This window comes from Protopterus annectens, chromosome 4.part0 (genome assembly GCF_019279795.1).
Source record: "Protopterus annectens isolate FY-2018-M chromosome 4.part0, PAN1.0, whole genome shotgun sequence".
In the NCBI taxonomy this organism is placed as follows: domain Eukaryota; kingdom Metazoa; phylum Chordata; order Ceratodontiformes; family Protopteridae; genus Protopterus; species Protopterus annectens.
In genome coordinates this window covers 624,863,452-624,888,524 of record NC_056733.1, presented here as the reverse complement: position 1 = coordinate 624,888,524, position 25,073 = coordinate 624,863,452, and the positions used below count along the sequence as shown (strand labels likewise).

Genomic DNA, 25,073 nt, shown 5'->3' with positions numbered 1-25,073 from the left:
CGACTATAGTCAGAAATCACACCTTGGACCCGGAAGTTATTCACATTTTATCTTCAGCCCACAAACCCACCACTAAGAAATTGTATCACAGTAAGTGGAAGAGGTTTGCTATCTGGGCTCAACTCAGAGGCTTAGACCCTATTACTGCCGCGATACCAGAGGTCTTGAAATTTTTAACATCCTTGTTTAATCAAGGATCTTCAGTCTCTACTATTAAAGTCCAACTAGCAGCTATCTCCAAATTTCACGATTCCATAGACCCACCGTTGATGAGCAGCAGATTATGTAAAACTTTCATGAAAGGTGCTGTGCTTTTAAGACCCCAGTTTTTCATCCGGATCTTGATTTGGTACTGCCTTAACATCTTCCCCTTTGAACCGGCTGCTACATGTGAGTTGAAATATCTGTCTTGGAAAACTGCCTTCTTAATTGCAATTACCTCTGCAAGAAGAGTTTCAGAACTTCAAGCCCTATCTATCAAACCACCGTACTTGATTTTTCACAAGGATAGAGTATCACTTAGACCTAATCCATCTTTTGTCCCAAAGTTTGCTCTAATCTCTGTCTCCAACAATCTTTAGAGCTACCAGTTTTCTTTCCAAAATTTTCAAACAAAGCGGAATACACCTTCCATACATTGGATGTTCACAGGCAATTGCTTCTATCTAGATAGGACTCAGCAAATTCGGAAAACAGATCAATTGTTTGTGTCCTTTTCAGATAATAAACTGGGTAAAACCATCACTAAAGCTACTATTGCCAAATGGATCAGAGATTGCATAACTCAAGCTTATTCCTCTTCAAATAAACAACTTACAACATCTGTCAAAGCTCACTCTACTAGAGCTATGGCTACCTCTATTGCATTCCATTCCAAGCTCGCTATTTCTGAGATTTGTGCTGCGGCTACTTGGTCCAACCCACACTTTCATTTCCCACTATAAATTGGATGTGGCATCTAAAGGGCGAGCATCATTTGGTTCCACGGTACTCAGGAGTATTTTCCAGTGAGCCACCCAGGATTTAGGTGCTAGGGACGCTGTCCCATCAGTCAGAATGTAGGCGAGATAGGATCACATAACATCTTTTAGTTATGTACTCACCATAACTTCAGATGTTTGGGATCCATCTACATTCCTAATACCACCCTCCTTCCCCCTGCCTTGGAGATCAGAAGAGATTGAACGGTTTGAGTTCTACTGTTTTTTATCTTGTATCATCTGTCAATGTTATATAAGCAGTGCATGCGGACAAACTAGATCTGGGGGACTGGTAGTGGTGCATCCTGGGATATAGTAAGCTCAGCCAATAAGAGACTTCGTTCTTTGGCATAAGCGTGCCGAGTCGGAGCCGAGGATCGGCTCCGAACCCATCAGTCAGAATGTAGGCGAGATGGATCCCAAACATCTGAAGTTATGGTGAGTACATAACTAAAAGTTTCTCTATCCATTACATTAGACAGACCAAAAGGATTCAAAATAATTTCCTGTGGGCACAAGATTCCCAATTCTGATGCCCACAGGGAATGTGTCTATTCCTTGGGCACTGCCCACTTGGATACTGATTGCTTGATTTGTGCTGGTTTCAACACTAGAGCCCTTAATGATAGAAGGAATCAATTAGTTTTGATGGGCCTTCTACCTCTCCACTCCTCTTCTCTCTCAACTAAGGCTTAAATCCCCTCCAAGTGACCCAACAAAGGAAAGTCTGATTCAGCTTCTAAAGGCAAGGATACCAGAAAAAAGGTCTCTAGACCCATCTCCAACTTTGGCTCCATCCTTCATGCCACCATCAAAAACTTCTAAAAAGTCAGATCTGACTCCCTCGTATCCTACTTCCTCAAAACCAAAATCTCCTTGGATCTGGTCATCCCCATACTTGATGGCGCTGATACCTACTTGATTTCCTTCTTCCTTTCTACAGGGGGACTACATGGAAGCATTCTAGGCCATCTACGAGCTCTTCGGTTAAGTCCTTCAGGAGCTTGTCTGAGACCGAGGTGGATAGGATGATGAAATTCCTCAGAGCGCAGATCCAGATGGGGGCAATTCCAGCTCACTTTCCTACTGGACCTATGAGCCTGCCCATTACTGAGTCTCACTTAATTTCGTCTTCTCTGATCTGTCCATTGGTTTCATAGCTGTCAGATTTGAGTTTGCTGGAGGTGTCCTTGTCGGATCCTGAAGACAGGTCGATCTACTGTGACTGCTTCCCTGATCCATTCAGCTCTCTGAGTTGAAGCATCAGCGCTGACTCTGAGGGGGGGGGGGCGCATCTTGTCTCTTGGCGTTTCTGCACTGAACAACTCTGGTCCAACTCTATCCTAGGTAGGGTAGCCTAGGGAAATGCAGGGACTGTTAGCGCAAGGAACTTCGGCTCCAGCTGCCAGCTTTGGTCTCACCCTGGGCCGTCTGCCTTTGAGATTGTGGAGAGGGTCTTCTCTTTACCTAGAGAGAGTATATCCTTGCCTGCTCAGATTCCATTTCTTTATCACCTTTGGGTCTTAGTTCTGAACCTCATAATTCTGTTCCACTGGGACAGCCAAACCGTTCAAGTCTCCAGTCAGTTCCTCAGGACTCATCTGTCACTTCTGATACCTCACCAGACCATCCCAACGATGAGGTCCCTTGGAAGGGAATGTGTAAAAAGGGACACTTAGATTCCACTCAGGAATCTCTCACTGAGGACACTGACTGTGATGAAGGGGAAAGGTCCCGAAGATCTCAACCTGAGGATGTCTCCTTTGGAGACTTACTTGAACTTCTAAAACAAAAAGGTGGTTGGTTATCTAGCGCCCCATCCCAGGAGGAGTCAGTGTTCCTGGAGGCTTTCCGGTCTGACCAGACTACATCTTAAGCAACTCCTCCAGCTGATGAGCTAGTAGACCTTGTTTCACATCATGCATGCAGTGAGCCAGATACTGTGGACCTACCCCCAAGTGCCCAGATAAAATTTTACCCCCCCCCCCAAAGAACAGATTACTGTGGAGTAAGGGAGTTCCGGTAAATGCCATGGTTATGGCAGCAGCCACTAAGAACTTGTGGAGCAGAGCTCATCTGTCCATCCCCCTAACAGGAAGTCTAGGGCCTTGGACAGATTTGGTAAGTGCATTTTTTGTTTCAGCAACCTTTGCTCTACTGTCATTGAATTATCTGGCACACTTCATAAGATTGAAAGAGATTTGACTAGAGAGCTCTTCAAATCTTTTTCCAGATCTGTATCTGTGAAGGACCAAAACAACTTCTCTTCACAACTGACCACCCTCCTGTCCATATCTAATGTGTCCATAAGCTTGATATTCCAGACTGCAGAGGGTTCCTGATGGGTGACGGTTTCAGGCATTGCCATCAGGAGATATGCCTGGATATACCCAAGTGATTTTGTTGACCCCATCAAGTCTTCATTCATCAATGCTCCCTTTGATGGAAATTCCTTGTTTGACCCAAAGGTGAAGAAATATTATCCATAAATGAGCAAGATGGAAAGACCTTATCTGCCATTGGGATCTGCTTTTGTACTCCTCAGACCCCCTTTTCCTGGAATCATTGAGGAGGTAGAAAAATGTGGTTCCGCACATCGTAGGGTCCTTTTCAAGACTCACAAGGAGATGTTCTCCCAGAAGCAGAGGGGGGGGGCTCTAATGGAAGACTCTGCCTATGCAGCAGAGGTGGCCTGCAGAACCAGGGTTTCCGGGACACGCACTCAGACAAACCCTAACAACACTCCTGAAAAGTTGTCGGGCTGTAGTTCTCTGAAGGCAGTTGGGGGCATTTGTTTCTGCATCCTGAAGCCTGGGCATCCATCACAAAAGATTCCTGGGTGCAGATGATTATATGAAGATTCCTGGGTGCTGAGAATTGTATGCTGAGGTTATACCATTTTCCCAAACTCCTCCTTCAGAAATGAAAAGAATCCCCTGATGGTTCCACCTAATCAGAGGGAGGAGGCAGCCTTACAAATATAAAAGCTGTTCGAAAAAAGAGTTGTCCAGCAGGTGCCCTCAGACCAGATGGGATTTGGAAGCTACTCAGGATTCTTTGTAGTCCCAAAGAAGACAGGGGATTTGAGACCTACTCTCGATTTCAGCAAATTAAACCAGTATGTGAAGTATTCAAAGTTCCAGTTGGTCACAATCCAGTCTGTTTTGCCCATGCTGCAAAAGGATGAGTGGGTATGTTTGATCTTCAATACATGTACATATATCATATCAAAATTAACAGATGCTCCCAAAGATATCTGCGCTTCCAGCTAGGAGCCAGACATTACCAGTTCAGAGCACTGCCCTTTGGACTCACCACACACTGCAAGGTGTTAACCGAGTGCATGGCGGTGGTAGCGGCTCACCTGAGACTGCTGTAATTGAGTGTTTCTATACCTAGATTGACTGGCTCCTAACTGCCCCAATCAGGCATCTACTTCTACAAGCAAAGGACGACTTGTTCCAGTTGTGTTTTCGCCTTGGCATCACAGTCAACTACAACAAATCACAGCTCACACCTATGCCAAGTCTGGAGTTCATAGATGCTTGTCTAGGCATGATCAAGAGTTCAGGCACTCAGATCCCAGGTCAAGAACGTGATCTTGCATTCTTTTCTTCCAGCACAACTAATCTTGTAATCTTTAGTATCCATGGCAGCAGCAATCAGTCTGATTCCTTTAGTTGGTAGACTGTCTCGGTACAGCAGTCTATTCTTCAGCAGCCTTTGTTCACCCCAGTCAAGATCACTCAGTCTCGCAAAAAATATCTTTTTTGGTGGCTTCTCTTGGACAAGGTTTTTTAAGGCCGTCCTTTTGTTCTCCCCTTGCCTGTGGACACGGTGACCACGGAGACCTCCTAACTGGGTTGGAGGCACTACTTGGTAAGGACAGTCCAAGGTACGTGATCCCCAGAAGAGGTCAAGACACATCAATGTCCTGGAAGTGAGAGCAGTCCTAGTGTTGCAGGTCTTTCAAGATGCTGTCCCATCCAGGAAAATTGCTATTCAGATGGACAATATGTTTGTAATCTGGTACATCAACAAACAGAGAAGAACCAGATCTTGTGTGCTATGTTTGAAGCAATGAGAGTGTGGCAGTGGGTGATGTCTTCCAGCTGCTTTCTCATAGTAATGGACATACCTGTGAAGGCCAATGTGATTAGAGACAAACTAAGCAGGTCCATTCTGATGCCTCAGAAGTAGTCTCTCGATGTCAAAGTGGCAGAGAGAATTTTCCATCGAAGAGGTTGTCCATGCTGTGACCTTTTTGCTTCTCCCCTCGGCAACAATTGCAGCAGGTTCTTCGTCCTGGTCCCTCCACTGGGGGAGTCTCAGAGAGATGCTCTAGTCCTTGATTGGCCCTCCACTCTCCTTTATGCTTAACCCCTGTTACCTCTAATCCCCAAATTTCTACAGAAAGCATGCTGGTTGAGGAGCATGGTTATCCTCGTTGCACCTTTTGGCCTTGTCAAATTTGGTTTCCCTTCCTGTGGCCTCAACTTTTGCATCCGCCTTGGATGCTGAAGTCCAGCTGTGACCTCTTGTCTCACCCAACAGAGATGACTCATCTGAACATAACAGGCCTCAAGCTAACCTCATTGTTTCTCCAGTTCCACTGATTGCTAGACAGCCCAGGCTTTCCTCACTGGTCCATCATATTTTATAGTCTTCTCAAAAGGCTTCTACTAGATGAATTTACAGAAGTAATTGGAAGAGGTTTGCTTTCTGGGCCCTTAAGAGAGATTTTGGACACTTTTTCTACTCCTGTATCAGCTGTACTTGAGTTTTTAAGTTCAATTTTCAGTGAATGGGCTAGTTTCTCTACTATTAAGGTGCAGGTGGCTGCCATTTCAAACATCCCTTTGGTGAAAATAATTCTTCTTAGCTTCTTTGAGATTATGCAAGGCCTTTCTCAAAGGCATCTTCTTGCTTAGGCCCCCAGTAAAGGATCCTGCTCCTCCTTGGGATTTAATTATCCTGTTTCAAGATCTACCCCAAGGCCCCTTTGAACCTTCAACCAAGACAGACCTTAAGTTTTTGTCCTTGAAAACTTTTTTCTAGTTGTTATTACATCATCTAGATGAGAATCTGAGCTCCAGGCTCTTTCTTCCAAGCCTCCTTTCCCCAGTTTTCCATAAAGACTTGGTTTCCTTATGTACCAACCCATCTTTTCTAGCTAATGTGGCTTCTGAGTCTAAAATTAGCCAGGTCATTAACCTCCAAGTTTTCTTTCCAAATTTCTCTAATAAGGGAAAATTACATGCTCCATACTCTGGATGGCACAGACAACTTTGGTTCTATTTACATTGGATAAAAGATTTCTGGAAGACTGACTGTATATCCTTCTCACCTAACAGATTGGATATGGCAGTTTCTGAAGTTATTCTCATCAAAGGCTTAACTGATTGCATATCCTTTGTGTATAGCCAAAAAGGGTTGTCTTTGCCTAAGCTCTGTAGAGGTCATTCCACAAGGTCTGTGGTTGTCTCCTCAGATTTTTGGTCAAGAACATTTTTAGATGACATTTGTGCAGCTGCCACTTGATCCAATGCTCATACCCTTATTGTTCATTACAAAGTGGATTATAAGAATAGAGCTGCCTATGGCTCTGCATTATTCCAAAATTTCCTTCCATGAGAACTATCCAAGGTTCATCTAGCTGGGGACTCTGTCTCATCAGTTGAGAAATGAACGAAAATGACAACATCAGATTAAAAAAGTTAGATACTCACCATAACAATGCATTTGTGTTGTCCATTTTTATTCTTCAACTTCCTGCCTTCCTAACCCCCTTCCCTTTGCTCCTAGAGAGACCTAAGGGATAATACTTTGGGACCCCTGTCCCTTGTATGAGCTCCAGTTCATCTATACCTTTCCAATTTCCTTAGGGTATTATCCATGGTTTACTGGAGGCAGCAAATTTGATCTGAGATAGATTAGGTTAGCTGGATAAAGGGAGATCATCAAGAGTTGGATCCAAGGATTTGAAAGAAGTGGCTGAGTTGGATCCAAGACACATCAGTTTAGGAAGAATGTAAATGGACAATACAGCTGTATTGTTATGATGAATACATAACTTTTTTTTTAAAACTCTTATGTTTATACTTTATGTAAGGCCAGTTATTGCGTATACTGATTGCTTTTGTGTTTATGCACAGGAGCAATTAAAAAATCTTGAAAATGTTCAGAGGAGGTTTACAAAGGAAGTTGAGTGTTTGAGATCTTGATTATTGTGCAAGATCTAAACAATTGAATTTATTTTCATTTTGTTATGGATATATTTGTGTAGAATGATTCTTGCATACAGAATAGTTCATGACTATACTTTGCAGATTACCGTCAATGTGGAAATATATAGGAATGAAAACATTTTTAACCATAATAATATGAAGTTCCAGAGGAAAATGGGAAAAGGGCACAACATCCATGCATACCTCTCAACCTGGAAACATCAAAAATCTGGACAAAGGCCCATGAAAAGTTGGTACAACTGGACAAAAATTGTGATGCTTATTAACATAAAATTTGCATACATAATCACACAACCCTGCCCACTCAATGGCATTCTGGGATGCACTAAATGATAATAAATAATGACAGATATTTGAATTTCAGACTTCATATCCTTCAGAAAATGCATAACAATGCAAAAACGGTTATTCTAGCAACTTTGAGTTTACAGGAGCAATATTTAAAATCTGAGTTACAGCAGCAATATTTAAAATCTGTCCCTATTTTGTGGCCTTTGTCCCATCATTATTTTGGTTTTGTCCATATATTTTGCTCTTGAGAGATTGAGAGGTTAGTATGAGATCTGCAAGATGCCAAACTTGCATCACTGTTACGTGTGTGCACAGGGTGGAGCTGGAATAGGGTATATGCAAAAAAAAACACCAATCCTCTTTGGCAGCAGCATAATGCTGCATTGGGAAGCCTCAGTCAATCTCCTTTCCTCACCAGAATATTTTGGATTAGATTTAATGGATTTGCTGGGTTTAGATGACCAGAGACTGAGGAGGGTAGCCAGGAGTAAATGTTGATCATCTGTGAGGAGGAAGCCAAAAAAGAATCCATGCATACTAGGTAAGAAAAATTTGTACAAGAAAATCTGAACTGTTGGTGCAGTTCTTGGCTAAGCAGTGTTAATTTACAGAATATTGTCACATTTAAAGCAAATGTTATTTGCATCTCAACTACCAGCACTCACGGGCTCAACAAATTACGTCTGAAACACTTCCTTCTAATATTTTCTTCTAAATGAAGAACTTAAACAAGAATCAAATGTTACAAATAACTCAAACAGCTTTCTACTAATTTCCTTGTTTCTTTTCTACTAGTCCATCCAGCTAGAACTCACATAATAACCCATACTCTTTCCTTAGACTGGCAGGCTAGGATCCGTTTAATCTGCAAAAGCTGTCGAGTCTGATGTGTACTTAGACTAGAATAAGTTGTACAGAGCAAAGCAACGCATCCCACAAAGACGCCACTTAAAATTCAGTATCAAGAATTCCGTGAAAGTCGCAATATTTCTTCTTCTTGAGGATTTGCTTGCATGGTATGCATACTCGATTGTAATGAAGAAAGAAAAGCTGTACTTCCAAAAGTTAGTTTGTTTATTGCACATCTAAAATATCAAACTCTACCAGCCAAAGTAACACAACTTCTTTCATTGCAAATTACAAAATACATTTAAATAATTCACGTCAACATGTCTCTCATATCCACTGGAAATTAAAAAGTAGTACAAGACAGACAGCAACCCCCTTTCAAATTCCCTGCTTTAAAAGTTCCATATTATGTTTAAATGAATCATTTAGCAAAAAGTTTCCTATTCATATCAACCCAAGATAAAAAGAGCTCATTCGTACAAGGAAAACACTAAACACTCACTAGGGTTCTCCTGCAAAATCCTGGACTGTTGTTGATGTCACCTCATTTTTTTTATAGAGGTTTCTTGAGCCTGCATGATGACATGACTGTTAAAATGATGCTATTATAATCCATCCATCCTCTACCCCTTTTCCAGGTTTTGCACATGGGTTTGGGGTGTCACTTCAGCAATGCCAATATCTAGAGCAAAGGTTTACACCGCCGGGTGGCTAGCCCTGCCATGGTAATTCATCCACTCTACACATGCACTCACACCTAGGGCCAATTTAGTATGTCCAAAGAATACAGTAGAAAGCAAACTACTATGTTTTACTTGTTTCTAATTTCTTATTATTTTTAGAATTGAAATTATTGTAAGTATAGTTATACTTTTCATCAAACCGCATCATTTATTAAATAGACTTTAAAAAAAAAAATACACTACACTAATAAGGAAAGTGACTGGCTTTTGACCTTTTACTTTTAAACCCTATTCAAATACGCTGCTGGAGTTGCTTTGCAAAGCAATTCAACAGACAAAAATGCTGTTTATTTTTATTTTATTTATTTAACATTTGTGTACCGGGAAATCCGACTTGGAAAGAGACAGTTTTCAGTGGAGGCCCAGGGAGAAACACACCAGGCTCATGCAATGTATGTGTGGAGGAAAACCACCACCACGCAGACAGGGACACAGAACTCGCGACAGAAGCACCCAGAGCCAAGAACAAAACTGAGAACCTCTGCTGTGAGTGAGGAGACAAACACAGCACCAACTGCACCACTGCTGCTTGGTGTTTTTTTTTTTGGCTTTGAGTAGAAGGCTTTGGTGTTGTCATTGTCTTCCAGGAATAAAAAACTTATTAAAATATTTTGTGTCTTTTTATTTTTTTTTTTTTTTTGCAAAAACTGTGAGAGATGGGAGAGCAGTCCAAGTCAACCCAGCATATGTATAAAAAATCTATAATTCATATTCATGCTGGGGAACATCACGTCCCAACAACCCCAGCAACCATAATTTGACAGAGAGAGAGATTTAGTAGCTTTTTTTTGCTCAGAGATGGAGATGGTCATTCTTAAAGGAATAATTGATTTGGAAAGGGGAAATTTTTGATTGTTTGTCATGTTTGGAAAAGTCAAATAAAAATAAAAAATGTGATGAAAAAGCAGAAAGATAAGATAAAAATAAATGCAGATTTGTTTTTTTATTTTTTACAGTAAACGCATTCTGTTTGTGGACGTCACTGTAGTGCCAAGCTGACTGACAGGTTATGAAAGTGCACAGTCGTTTGTGTCTTGGGTAACTTCAGCAGCACCCCAGCCCTTTCACATCCTAGTTTTCATAACATACAGTATAAATGGAGTTATAGGATTTCAATAAAATGGCCATTTTATTTTTTTTCATAATACAGCCTGCATCTTCAATCACCCGTTTTTAAGGGGTGAGGAGGTAGATGTCAGCCATAACTTAAAACCTTAAGTAAAAATAAAAAAAAATTAAAAATCAGCAATTGAAGGGGGTCAGTTGGAAATTCGCGGCATGCCATTATTTTGCCCTCAAAACTAGTAAATACCGAGAAATTCAGTACAGTTGAGAGGTATGGATTCATATGTTACTGTTCAAATCACTCATTTATGGAATCTACCATTAAATGTAAGGCAGACTGATGGTTTGGAAAGTTTTAATAGAAATTTGGATTCTTGGGCTGGGGAAAAGTACATTTTCTACTACTTATGAAATTTGTGCTCTTTCATGGCCTCTTGGCCTGAGCACTGAAAAATATGAATCTCACAAAATATCTTCTTAGATTTGCACCATTGTGTGTTTTGTCACTTTCTTGCTTCCTTTTACTCCCCTCATTGTTGGTTTATTAACTGTGAAACAAACTATTTACACGTATGGCAGTTTAGTCTTGTTGATTTATCCTTGTTGAATTTATTGCTGTTTTTATTTATCTCTTTTCAATATTCTCCCACAGTCTCCATTTCTTGCAGGGTTTTCCTAGTTTCCATATCTTTAACAGCATTCATCACTTTTGTTATCTTGTGGTTTTCCTTCTGCTTTCATACTATTTTTTTTGTTACTATCATTAGTAATACTAATATGGCTGTAACATGTCTTTTCTTGCTATCTCTTATCCAATTTAAGAGGAGCATTTCCTTCAACAGATTCACTTTGCCAGCACCAGTTTTACTGACTATTTCCTGTAATCCCTTCTTAAACTGCAATAACTCCTTAGTCACAAAAACTGTGCTCACCTGTATCTAACATGCCTTCTTCACATCTCCAAGATGTTCCCAGTACCTAGAGGAGCATTTTATTAATTCTGCTAGGCATATAGAAGTACTTGGGGAGATGCTTCCAGATACTTCCATGTAAAGATTCTAAAATGTCTGGAGTTGGGGGCATATTTTTGGATCTGAAAATATTTGTCTCCACTGTCCCTGTTGAAGATAGAATAGCCAGTTCTGTTTTATCCTTTCTTCATAATGATAGCTTTCTTCTAAGAAAGCCTTGTAGTTGTTAATTATAATTTTTTTTAAAGTAACATTTTGCAATTTTGACTCCCATAAGAGGTTGACTATGGCAAGCCTACTTTCTTGTGGCAGTGTTTTCTATTATTCTGTCTTATTCAGTGGCTAACCTAAGGTAGTCCATATATTGCCTTTCTCGGAGATTAAACTACTACATATTCCTCCATTCTTTTACCATCCCTGCTTTAATCATAGGAAGTTACTAGGCTATTGGCCCTGAGGCCCTTTCAAGCCTAGCTAAGAATTTAGCCCATGTTCCAACAAGTCAGCACCCAATGCACCTGTCCAGCAGAGAGACAGATGAAATCTTAGGACTGCATTTTCTGTTCCCCATCCAATTGTACAGGTTGAGCTTAAAAAGGGTAAATGAGGTACTCTGCTTAACGTGGAGAAGGAGTCTATTTCACAGAAGGGGGAGTCTCTGGGACACAAATCTATCCCACCAACAAGTCCTATTGATGTCACAGACCAGGTTGAGATCTTGTGTGCAGGTTACTTGAGTGGAGCTTGTCTTGTGGATATGCAACAATCCCATCAAGGCAGGGTGTGAGATTGCTTTGCATATCAGACAGAGGTCACCTTTGAGGATTCTGTATAAGTAGAGGAACAGGGCTTTTAGCCTATCTTTGTAGGGTAGACATTTGAGGCCCTGGATTCTCCTGGTGAGGAACCACTGTGGTCTGTCTAGCTGCTGCATGTGTTTTGTGAGGTACATGGGAAAAAAGGCATTGTACTCAATAAAGGGTCTTATAAGGGAAGAATACAAGGATGTTATGATCTACTTGTCCCCGGAATGAGATACCCTTCTTAATAAGGTGGTCCATGTAGAAAGCTTTCCATACAATGGAGGCAATATGGTGGTCAAAAGTCAGTTTGCTGTCACCCTGGAGGCCCAAGTCCCTCACAACTGACTGCGTGCTTAAGACCTTATTATTAATGTGATAATTTGTGGGGACATCATTCTCCCCAAAAAGGATGATGCATTTTTTGGCACTAGTCATTTGTTTGGGTGAGACCCTCTTGGAGGTTGTTCGCATCACTAGGGGAATTGATGACAGAGCCTAGCTTGCAGTCATCTGCAAACTTAGTCAGCCTAGCCCACTGGTTTTGGCCTGCACCTCAGAAAAGTATATCCCAAACAAGACCGATCCCTGGGGTACACTGCTCATTATGGGTCTTCTGCTTGAGGTGGCTTCCCCAATTTTGTCTAGGTGGGTTCTATCAGTGAGCCAGTTTGCTACCCATCTGGTAACATACAGATTGATGCCTAGTTGAGAGAGTTTATCTATTATACCCAAGTGGGGAATAGTATTGAAGGCTTTGGTCAGCTCAACGTAGGCAGTGTGAACCGTCTTCCCTCATCCATGGCTTTGGTCACTGTCTCAAAGTCAACCTAATTTAACAGGCATGAATTCCCCTTAATGAAACCAAACTGTGTGCGATCGAGTGTTTGGAGGTTGCCAATGCCCTTGTTAATGAGGTCCATGATGATCCATTCCATGGCCTTGCAGATCAGGCTAGTTAGGCTAATGGGTCTGTAATTTCCTGGATTGGCGGATGACCACCTTTGTACAATGGAGTGACAGTGGCTGTCCTCCACTCGGCTGGGACAAAGCCAGTACTCAGGCTTTGGTTGAATAGTGTGCCTAATGGTGCCACAAGTTCCTGCCCGAGTTCATGTAGGATGCAGCCTGGGATGTTATTGGGTCCCATGGAGGCTGTATTTTTTTTTTTGCGTTTTGAGAGGCAGTAATGACTTGCTTCATAGAGATAAGGGGAAGAGAGCAGGTGCTGTGGATGTCCTTATTTACTACTGATGTGGGGACAAAGGGGTGAAGTTTTCACTGAAACTGTTGGAGGGTGGCCTAATGGTTAAGGTGTTTGCCTTACAAACACAAGGTGCAGGGTTTGAGTCTCACAAGGGATAATTGGCTGGGCTTAAAATGGCTCGCAAGGGCAGTTAGCTTAGTATGAATCTATGAAACCTATGAAACCTGTATGCCAGCAGCTTGGCTATATTTAAGGCGTTTGTGTATGCAGTGTCCTTGACTACCGGTTCTGAGCAGATCTGAGTGCTTCCTTTGAAATTGCAGACATATGTGAAGAAGGCCATATGATAGTCTTTAGTAGATGTCGCCAGTTTGGACTTGAAGTTTGCTTTGGAGGATTTCACTAGTGCTCTTATTTGCTTGTTCAGCCTAAGGAGGAATTGCTTTCAATTAGGCACCTGCTCCTTCTTGGTCCTGGACAGCAATTCTTTCCTTTTATTATAGAGTTTATTTATTGCAGATGTTCACCAGACAAGTTTACTCTTCCTTGAGAAGGAGGATTTTGTTCTGTCTGGTATTCCTGATTCCATGCAGCTATATGAATGCTCGTATAGTGCTTTAGTGTAGGTTTGGACATTTGTGCCAGTTCCTACTGAGAGGGGCTGTGAAGCTGTTTACACCTTGCCTCAGGAGGTTGTAATCAGCTTTGGAGAAGTTTTTATGTTTGACCCTAGCAAGTGGGAGGTCGGGGGAGATGGTGACTTTGAAATTGACTGCTTTGTGGTTGGATCTTACCAGGGAGGATGGCACTGTAGGGATGCTGCAATTGTTACTCATGTTGGATAATACTAAGTCTACAATATTATCGCCTCTTATGGGGGTGTCAACCAGCTGGTGCAAGGCATTTGCATTGATGAAATCAAGGAATCTCTGGGCATTTGTGTTTTGGCATGAGTAGTTTTTCCAGTCTATGGTTGGATAGTTAAAGTCCAGCATCAGGGTAAAGGGTTGAATCTTGACAGATTTGAAGAGGTCCAGATAGGTAGAGTGGGCATCTTGAGTCAAAGTTGGAGGCAGCTAGCTATGATTTGAATAGGGGTCTTGTCAACGGTTAACTGCACATGGAGTGTCTCCTGTGTGTCATACTGTTTGACCAGCCTTGGAAGTGTGTATTTCTTTAATATATATTGAAAGTCCACCTCCTTTTGCTTTGCTGTCCACTGTTTGGGGTCTGAATGTATGATAGGATGACTAACCTGGTATGGCTAGGGTGCTCTCCGCAGCTTTGAACCAGTATTCTGTGACTGCATAAATGTCCGCATCTTCCAGGGTAATAAATTCCTCTCAATGCCTTGGCTGGTTGTCCTTTCTTCTCCACATATCTGATACTTTCTCTTGCTTCGCCTTCCCATTCCACTTCCTATCCTGAAGCCTGCATGTAGTATCTCATTTACCCAGGGTTTCCTGGATGGGCTTTATTCATCAAGTCTTCTTAAACCTTCTGTGTATATTGTTCAAAACCACTTTATTCCCTATTGGGTTCTCCAAATGCTTCCAGATTTTTGGGGGGTATTGGTTTTGTCTTTCTACAGCATAAGCCCTAGTTAATATTTTCCATTTGGCTTCATATCCTGACATCTGCATCAATGTTATTGTTCCTAGCTGTGTGGCCCTATAGTTAAAAAAAAACATATTTTAATGTATTGTAATATTTATATGTAGTGTTTTTTATTAGTTGGTGTTGTTTTGATATGGGGATGCTGCAGTTTACATATCAATGCTTTCTTGGTGGGTTTTTTGATTGAAAGTAATTAGTTTTAATTGAATTGTTCATTGGATAATTGCAGTACTGAGGCTGTCTGAGTGATGTAATTGTTCCCTAGAAGGCAAAACAGCCGAGGTACTAGGAGCATCAGTAAAGTATTGACAGCTTTGAATCGTGCTTCCATTATTTTTTTTATTATTTTCATTTGTTCAGTGACTTTTGTGGTTCATTCATTCCTATAGCATTTTTCCAAGCCAGCCATGCCTAGGTCTCCTCTCTCTACTGGTAATTACCAGCATTTCCCATTGTGTTCTTTCTCTTCCTGTTTTACGCTCCCAGAAAAAAATCCTTTATTTCCTTTACTAATCTTTTCCACATTTTCTCATCAGGCTGCTATAAGGCGGATTGCCCTACTTATAGTATGAAAGAGACCATAAACTTTTTGACTGCCTGAATTTTACTGTCTTCCTCCAGGTACATCTTTCTTCACTTCCTCAGCTAATTTAATATCCTTGATATTGTATCCTACAACATCTTCTTAGCTGCCTGCACTACTTTCTGTTTGACCTACACACTCAAGTATTTCAGTCAGTAATGACTCCCGAGGAATGAATATTCTTGTACCATATTGTGATTTGGTACATAGTTTGTAACTGTGCTGTAATTTTTCCGTAATTTATTTTATACACAGAAATTTCCCCATGTAGCCAAATTTCCATAAAGAGGAGGGTCATGTCACTCAATGGGGTTTGCTAAGTATATAATGATGTCATCCATAAAAATTGCACTCTTTTTCTGAGCATTTCTCTACTGATATCCCTCTGTTTATGACATTTGTATTCTGTGGAAGAATGCCTCCAAATACAGTGCAAATTGAAGAGAGAGAGGGGACCTCCCTGCCTAGTTTCCCTAGACAAACTTATTGCACTAGATGTACCTCCTGCACATTTTACTATGGCATTAGACCCCTGGCATATTGTAAAAATAACATTTACCCTGTGGTTAATGAAAACCAAATTCCCTTAGGACCTGTTTAAGAAATCCCCAATTCAACTCTAGCAAATGCTTTCTCTACATCTAGGGATATCAACATTACCCTTTTTGCTACTATTGTCATAGACTCTATAGTCATAGTGCAGAACTGGTATAGGTCTATACACCCATGGCTCCATGGGGTCCTTACCCCCTTTAGGTATTATAACCAGTACTGCTTGCTTCCAGAACTGAGGGATCTGTCCCCCCTTCAATACAGCATTAAATAATCTGCCACCCTATCCTTGAATCTTTTCTAGATTTCAATTAGGATGTCATACAGTCTTGATGTTTTCCCTCCTTTCTGACTTAGTGCCCAGATTTTCTCCTCACTTATCTCTGCCATCAGTGCCTCCCAATCCATCTCTGTTATTTTCAGCAAGTTCAACCCTCCTAAATAATTTCTTTTGTCACCCATTACTCTTTTTCCTGTTGTCATAATTTTTGGTAATATCTAAGCATAGTGTTTCATAATTTTCTTAGTTCCCTAACCTACTTTCCTGTCTCTGGGTCTCTCGGTACTGTAATACTGCTATCTACTTTTTGTTGTCTTAATCTATATTCCAGAGATTTGCTTATTTTGGGGGTTGTGTTGAATAATTTGTGTTTCAGTGTTTTGTCCTGAATTGGTTAAAATTATCTATGTATTCTTTCATTGCCCCTCCCCCCTTGATTCTCCATTTCCTCTCTCTTGTAGGCAACGTTTTGAGTTTGCAGTTGTTTGACTGCCTCTGGAGCCAACTTGTACCTATGTCAGCCTTCTATCCATTTTTCCTTAGCTTTTGTTGCTACCATCCCCTTGATTGGCATTTTAAATTTATTCCATATTTCAGCTAAATCCTGGCTGTCATCTTCAAGACTGTGTAAATCTGTATTGTTCCTTTCTACCCATTGAGCAAATGATTTATTATGAAAGCATGTTGGGGAATTGCCAGTGGTTTATTATCATTTCCATTCTGATAGACTAGTAGCTCCTCTACTGTGGGAGCATGATCAATTAAAAGTTATTGGGTGAGTAGTAAACTATCCATGTTGGAGGTGCTTCTTTGTTACCTAACATCTCAGTAGCCTGGCCCATGTGTTGTACCTATCTGAATAGTAAGTATATTTTGATTTACCCTGTTGGGATTGTGTCAGATCTACCTTGTTTAACAATTTCATGTTTTTCCCCCAACTACCTTCCCTTCACTTGTACTTTCCCCTGTCTAGGGCCTGCCAAAACATCATCCCTCCTAGCACATTCTAGTCCCCTGCTACCACAGTTATACAATGTTGTACTGCTGCCCTCTGTCCCAGCATTTAATTCACTTTTTGGGTTCTTGTTTATGGAGGCAAATAGATCACACCTAGAATAAGAGCATTTCCTCACCAAATTCCTTTTATTGCTGTGCATCTCCCATAGCTATCAGAGATGTCTTCCTCTAATTGAATTCTCGGTTCCTTAGTTATTAATATCATTATCCCCTCTTTTTTCTTTCATTTTCTAGACTCTGATATTAAGCTTTCATTTAAGGTATTTTCTTTAAATTCTGAAACTCCTTTTTACATAAATGTCTCATGCTGCCTTTACCACCTGTACTGTACTTTTATTTGTATACTACAAAACCCTATCCACCTTATTTTTGCCCGTCAGCCAATTTGATTTCCAAAACATGACTCTCATTGATCTTCATAAATATATTTATTTTCTCCCCTGTTTACGTTTTGTCTACTGCCCTCTACTAGTTCATTTCTTCCTTCCCTTTATGCCTTATACTTGGTTACAACTTTCCTTCACTCCATGTATAAGCCATTGTTGTACCCTTTAAAGTGTCCAATTCTGTTATTAAGCAAGGTGTGATGCCCGTGCCCTGGCCTAGCATTCAAGAAGCCTCAATCCTCACCACTAACACCAGAGAGGGCTTCTCATTTGAGAAGAAAGGATAACAGATACACACAGTAAAATACAATTTACCTTAAGAGCACACAGAGATCACAGTCAGTCCGGGGCTGGTCGCTTCCTTGCTCCCCAGGTCCCCTAATAAGACTCCCCACTGGCACAGCTATAGCGTCCAGATCTCAGCCTAGCTGGCAAGCTAAAACTTTCAGTACCCTCTCTGTCCAACCAGTGCTTTGTGTCCCCTGCCCAAGTAGCTCTCACACACACACACACACACACACACACACACACACACACACACACACACACACACACACACTTTGAGATAAGTATTTATGCAACTTTACAGACACTCCTGGGAAAGGCTAACACAGATTCTCCAGCTGTGCCCCTATACCCAGACTATATTGTAGTAATTCCTGCCACCACCAGCTAATAATTATCAGCTACCCAAAGGCCCTTAAAAGGGTGTCCAGTTATTACTGTGCAATATTATTATCCAATGATAGTGTAACTTAAGCAATCAAGGCTTATTGGAAGGGCTTATTACAGGATCACTTATAAGCATGCAATGTACTCTAGAGCTTAAATTATCGCTACATAAACCAGCCACAGTTGAAAAGGGTTTTAAATATTTAATAATAAATACTAAAAACACAAGACAATACTACTACACACAGTGCCATTCAGGAGTTCAGAGATCACACAGAAACTTAAAATAATTCAGTAGTACAGTTCTGACATAACAGAAAAACACTTAGTCTAAACATTTCTAATTTCCTAGCTATTGCTATGAGAAAACACACTTCTAAGATAACTTAAGACAACAGGCAGTGCTGAGTTAGATGTCCAAGATCAAAATGCTTAATAATCTCTGGTTCTCACTATTTAAATTGAAACTGCAGTTCTGCTAAACATTACATCATATTTTACCCTTCCTGGAGTTTCCAGGCTACACATTAACTGCATTTACATTATTTTACACGTAGGGCAATAAAGGACATTCCACATGTAAATTCTGGTAATTAACTTTAGCCTTAAAACAATAGGCAGGAAGCCCCCATCCACCCGGACTGGAGCCGTCTTGCAAAACATCAAAGGCAGTGATTAAATAATTTTAATTTTAAAGGACCAACAAGAATTGCTTGACTTAGCTTTCTTTACAGCAGATGGCAATGTTGCCACATTGTTTTAAGTTCAACATTCACAGTATTTACAAATAATAGAATTATGTACCAAATTCTATTTGACTAGGCTGGCAACCTTCACCCATCTCTACCAGTCTTCACACAAGGCATCTATCGAAAGGAAAACCTAACACTTAATTGTCATAAAGATCAAGCCCCCCCCCCAAATTATCATTTGAACTGTATACAGTTTTACTCGCATAATGTGCCTCTTCCTGTTGTTGAGCTAGCACTGTCATGTGGCTGCAAGAAGCAGACACCCAAGATTCCCTACTCTCTGTATTCAGCATTCCCTGTCTGATCATTTCTTTGGTCAAACTACATTTAACATGTACCGTTGGAGGTATTTGCTTCTATTCACCTGATGCATGTGAACCTGTCTTGTGTTTTAATGTCCAATAGCGAAGAACAAGGCATCGGAGGCACACCATTAGCTGTTAGAAAGTCATTCAGTAGATAGCACAAAGAAACACCATCAGGTTGCGAGGCAAAAACATAAAGATAAAGAAGACAATCAATCAGACACCTGTCATAGGGGATGTCAACAACTGCTCACCAATCCACAAGACATCAAAGGCAGATGGAAGGATTACTTTCAACAGCTTCTGAATGAAGAAAACCCCACAGTAGCTGTACTACGCTAGACATAGCGTACAATGAAAGAATAAGAGGAGCCCACCATAGAAGTAAGAACAGCACCAAGAAAAATGAAGTCAGGGAAAGCAGCGGGCTCAGATGGAGTCACGGCAGATATGCTCAAGATGTTGAATGAGTTAGGGGAGAAATGGCCCCTGAAGGTACTCAAACATCATGGGGAAGAAAACTGTATCCTGCATGACTGGTGAATAAGTGTACTACTACCAGTGTGCAGGAACTAGGAGGACATTCACAACTGTAGATAATACAGATATTTCAAACTGCTGCACCCAGCATGAAAGTTTTGGAGAGGTTGGTTGATAAATGAGTACACATAGAAGTAGAGGAAAGTAAGATGGGAGATGAGCAGTTCAACTTCAGATCATGATGCAGCACAATGACCTGGTAGCTGCAGTGAGACAAGTAGGTGTGAAGAAGCTAGAGTTGAGGAAGGATTCCAACTGGACATTCCTAGATTGGATAAAGCATATGACAAGGTCCTAAGAAAGCTGATTTGGGCAATCCTGTGAAGGTTCAAAGTCCAAAAATCATTGGTAGAATTAGTGCAGGCAAGGTACAAGGAACCAGTGCCACAAGTAAAAACAGTATTTGGACTCTCAGAGGGGTTCCTAGTGGGAGTGGGTATGCAGACTATGTACAAGGACACAATAACACAACTATGAACTGTGTGTGTGCTCACAGAGGGGTTCCCAGTGGGAGTGGGTGTACCTCAGGCATCAGCTCTGAGCCCACCGCTGCTCATATTGGTGATGGATTTCATTAGCAAACAGGTCAAAGGGGACAGATCAACAAAGGTGCTGTATTCAGACGATGTGGCATTGCAGACACACTCCGAACAAGAACTTCAGCAAAGGATAAGGAAATGGAATGTAAAACTGAAGGTACACAGGATGAAAACGAGTACAGATAAAATTATTGTAATGGCAGCAAACGGGGAAATCAGAAGAAGATGAGAATTGAGGTAGAATGGAAAAACAGTGGAACAGGTTAACATTTTCAAGTATCTGAGGTTACTGGGGAGAAGTGAAGTCTGAATGAGTAGGTCAAAGCTAGAATTAGAGGGGCTACAACCAAATGGCACAGAGTATCAGGGGCAATGTGATAGGAAAATACCAAAGATGCTGAAAAGTAAGGAGTACAAAATAGTTGTGTGGTTAGTGCTGGTGGCAGAAATGCCATGTCTTTACCTTCATATATCTGTTATTCTTGTTTCCAAACTAATTATGACTGTTTTGATTTGGTTTGTTGTACGTTTCAGTTTCATTCTCTTTATAAATGTTTGGTTTCATTTAGTAGATTTTTGTAATAAGGTTATGGCTGAGAAATGTAGCTCTGTTTACTCAAAATAAGAAATGTGTGTGTATATATTTATATATATATATATATATATATATATATATATATATATATATATACACACACACACACACACACACACACACACACACACACACACACACACACATACATAGATCTAGGACTGTTGCACGAAATCACGTTTCCTCAAAACGGAAAAGGACTAACACACTTTCGCTAAAGTGCATTTTTACCGAAAATACACTTTCATGAAAGACAAAATAAAAAAAAAAAAACACAAATAAAAAAAACTAGGAAAAAAAAACTGTAATCATGTTTATGCAGGGGGGCAAGCCCTCCTACACCTCCAATGTGGGGGGCTGTGTCCCCCCATTTTTATATTCTCACTCACAGATTGCACTACAGTGGGGAAAAGGGAATATTCCCTTATCCCCACTGTAGCGGGATATAAACAACAGCCCCCCACGCTTAGTTGCCTTCTTTTTATGTGTTTTATTTCTCTTTTGCAAAAGTGCGTTTTCAGTAAAAATGCACTTTCTCAAAAGTGTGTTCATCCGTTTCGAGGAAACTTGATTTCGTGCAACAGTCCTAGATTCATATATATATATATATATATATATATATATATATATATATATATATATATATATATATATGAAAATTGTGTGTGTTTAGATAGATATAAAATATAATACTTGCCTTTAGCAAGTGTAATTTGCTGATAGAAGCCAAGGTAATCCTATTGCTACCATTGTTTTGGCAGAGCATTGCATCTCTTGAGTATTGTTTGGTAAGAAAGATATTTTGGCAGGACTGGTGAATATCCGTTCTACAAGAACAGTCAGTTTCAGATGCTTACCTCAGGGGAACTTATGTCCAGCATATCTGTGCAGCTGTAGTCTGGAGATCCACACAAACTGTAACCGGCATTATAATATAGTGGTAAGGAAGTGTTTAGAAGGTGAATCTTCGAGTAGCTTCCTGTGGCAAACTGTATTTAATGCAATCTTCCATCTGAGTAAATAGCTCAGTACTCATTGCACATTGAACATTGCTTCATTGTGGTGTGAACATTGGCCTGCTAATCTGGGGCCTGCATAGGACAGGAAGATTACACGGAACCTTTTATCAGTCAAGATTGTTGATGGTGATAGATCACCATGCCAACAATCTACCCATCCTTCCTTTGATAAGCGAGTCTGCTTACATTTTCTTTGAAATGTGGGTTATATCCTTCTTAATTTAGGCTTTTATTTACAGGAAGAACTGACAGATTGAGCTTGTTGCTTCCTTTTAAGGTCTTTTCTCGTATTTAATCAATAAGGGTGGGTTCCCAATGTAAGGTGGGCTGTAATGCACATCTTTAAAGTAATAGCTGAAAGCCTAGAGTGGCTGGAGAATAGTTCTACAACTTTTCTTTATGGTGGGTGTCTTACAGAACTGTATTTTATAGTAAAATCTATAAACACCTGTATACAGCTAGAGAATTGTTGAATGGTTTGAGTTTAGCATGCTGTTACACATGTTTGTTTTTTGTTTTTTTCATTTTTAGAATGTCAGGTCATGTGCCACCCCAAGTGTTCCTCCTGTTCACCAGCTACCTGCGGTCTGCCTGCTGAGTATGCCACTCACTTCAGTGAAGCCTTCTGCAGAGAAAAAGTTAGTTCTCCAGGGCTCCAGATAAAGGAACCATCAAGCAGTGTTCGGCTTGAAGGCTGGATGAAGCTGCCAAGGTAATATAGTTTCAATACAGTAGATCACTCTAGAATGAAATGGCTGAATGATCTATGAGGTAATCTATGCTGGCACACCCTAATGTCTTGTAAACATGAGAGCAGTCATTATCTGTACTCAGCCTTATGAACAATTCTCCTAGGCTAGTCTCTAGAAAATTCCATAACATTACTAGAGGAAATCTGTAAGGGAAACCCAGTCCAAAAAATGTATACTTCTTTCCTGTTGTTCGGAGTGGAGTACAGCTTAGTTGCTATAATGTTTATTTTGTAGGGCAAAAATAAACTTTTTTTTTTTTGTCTAAAAATGCAAGAGTTGGGCTTTAATTCAACCAGCTTAGAAGCCCTAAATTTAACCCTTCTTCTTTAACAGAAAGTTCACCCATCTAGGACCACATCATGACGTTAAATTAAACAAATTCTGCCACATGTTTACTAAAAAGCATTTTCATTATGGAATGCTTTAGATGTCTACTTTGAAGGTAAGTAGCCTTAACATTTAAAAAGTGTAAATATCAATAGTTTTTAGTCTGTTTAAGTGAGCAATAATGCCCAGCGGGGTGTGTGTTGCTGTGTAAATAACGCGCTACCAGAGGTATTCTGTGGCCCAACACCTCAGTGGCATTTTGGGTTTTGTGCCTGCACACAGGGAGCTTTCCAGAGCTCAAAATCCCCCGTTCTGACTCTCTGATTCTCTGTGATAAGGGATTGGCTAAGCCCCCTCCCATCAGGGGTAAACTAACCGTTGTCACAGAAAGTCAGTTATTCAGTCTGTTTGTGCCAGTTTTGAGACTCATACAGTTGAATCTCCTCAGCAGCCTCCATTGGTGGATTACAGCTTCCAGACTTGGATAAGGTCCCTTTGTGAACTTCCTTTCCTTTTTATTACTATGTACTTGTTTCCTTTCCGTTTTATTTAAAACAACACACACACACACACACACATATATATAAAAAAATATGTATCAACTGTTTATTTTAGTATTCTTGCTGTTTACTACTGTTGTTAATTCCTTTGAGAATTGTAATTTACTGTTGTGTTGTTTGTATGCTTAATACTGCTTTTATGCAGTTTTGGCACTTTTCTAAAGGGTTTTTTGGCTAGTACTCAAAAACTAAAATTCTGTAGTGTCACTTGAACACTTGGGACTGCCTCCTGCATATGTAGGTGAAGAAGTCTGTTGTTTCTGTTATTTATATACATTATGAAGTTTTGACAGGAAAATATTGCATTTTTATTCACGTTTATGATATATACTTCTGATTTAACGCTGCTATTCCTATTTTTATCATTAAATCATGATTTACTAAATTTACTTTATTTGATTTTCTTTGGAAATTTGTTTTTCATTTCTGACAAGGGAATCTTAAGCAAATGCTTATTTATGCTGTTTTTAAAGGTCTGTAGTTGATTTAAGGAAGTATGTTTATTTTTTGTCACTATATGCACAAGTGAATTTTACTTAGTATTGTAACTGTTTATACTACTGTGTACTACACTGCAGACTGGAACCGTGGAAATGGTTTCACTGGCAAAGTCTCATTGTGAATTTTGTTACTGTCAGAAGAATAAGAAACACAGTTGTCTTCTGCTTTTTGGCTCACTAATTGTTGGATAAACATTTTCTATTTCCTCCTTAGCCTGTCCTACATAAAAATATATATATTTCTTCCTCCAAGGAAAAATATTCTGAAAACAGCTGGATCAAGCAGCTTGAATCTCTGACATCTGATGTAAATCTTTATTCATTCCTTACTGTTAGGACTTCGGTTCCGTCCTTGGAACCAACACGGCCATTACCAAGCTCGCGCCAGCCAAAAACTCTCAGCTAAGACCTACCCATAATGCCACTAACATAGTCTCTCCAGATCTTGTTTGCCACGTTCCTCGTCAGACATGCCAAACCTTCTCTCTCAAGCTAAGTGTAGCGTTTTTTTGTGATTATCTATCTCAGTACCTCTTTTTAGTCAGATTAACCTAAATATCATCTTTTCATCTGTAAACTCATATACTTTTTACATATCCTACCCTCTACCTTTGGTAGTTCCTTTTATACCATCGTTGGTACTGTCCCTCTCCTCTACCTTTGGTAGGCTCTTTTCCTACCACTTGTGGTATTTCTAAGTACCATTTTTGGTACTCCTCACTTTTCTATCTGTCTATAAAAAAAAAAACCTCTCTCTCTAACCTTACTGTTGTTTTTTGGTATTTATCTCGTCGCTTAGGACAAGTGTGTTTTTTTCATGATGTCTGAAAAAGTTAAATTAGGATTTAAACAGTGTGATAAGTGCGGGCGTAAGATGCCCAACTCAAGACGGTCATGCTGTGTGTGTTTATTGTTTAGGCATT

At 40.3% G+C, this 25,073-nt stretch overlaps 1 protein-coding gene across 1 annotated transcript in view; it reads left to right on the top strand.

Moving 5' to 3' along the window:
• CIT (citron rho-interacting serine/threonine kinase) overlaps positions 1-25,073 on the top strand; it is a 3,433,971-nt gene that overhangs the window by 2,154,086 nt on the left and 1,254,812 nt on the right. The window contains exon 33 of the mRNA XM_044069760.1: positions 22,543-22,723. Within this exon, the coding sequence (XP_043925695.1) occupies positions 22,543-22,723 (181 nt within the window). The remainder of the gene's footprint in view (positions 1-22,542; positions 22,724-25,073) is intronic.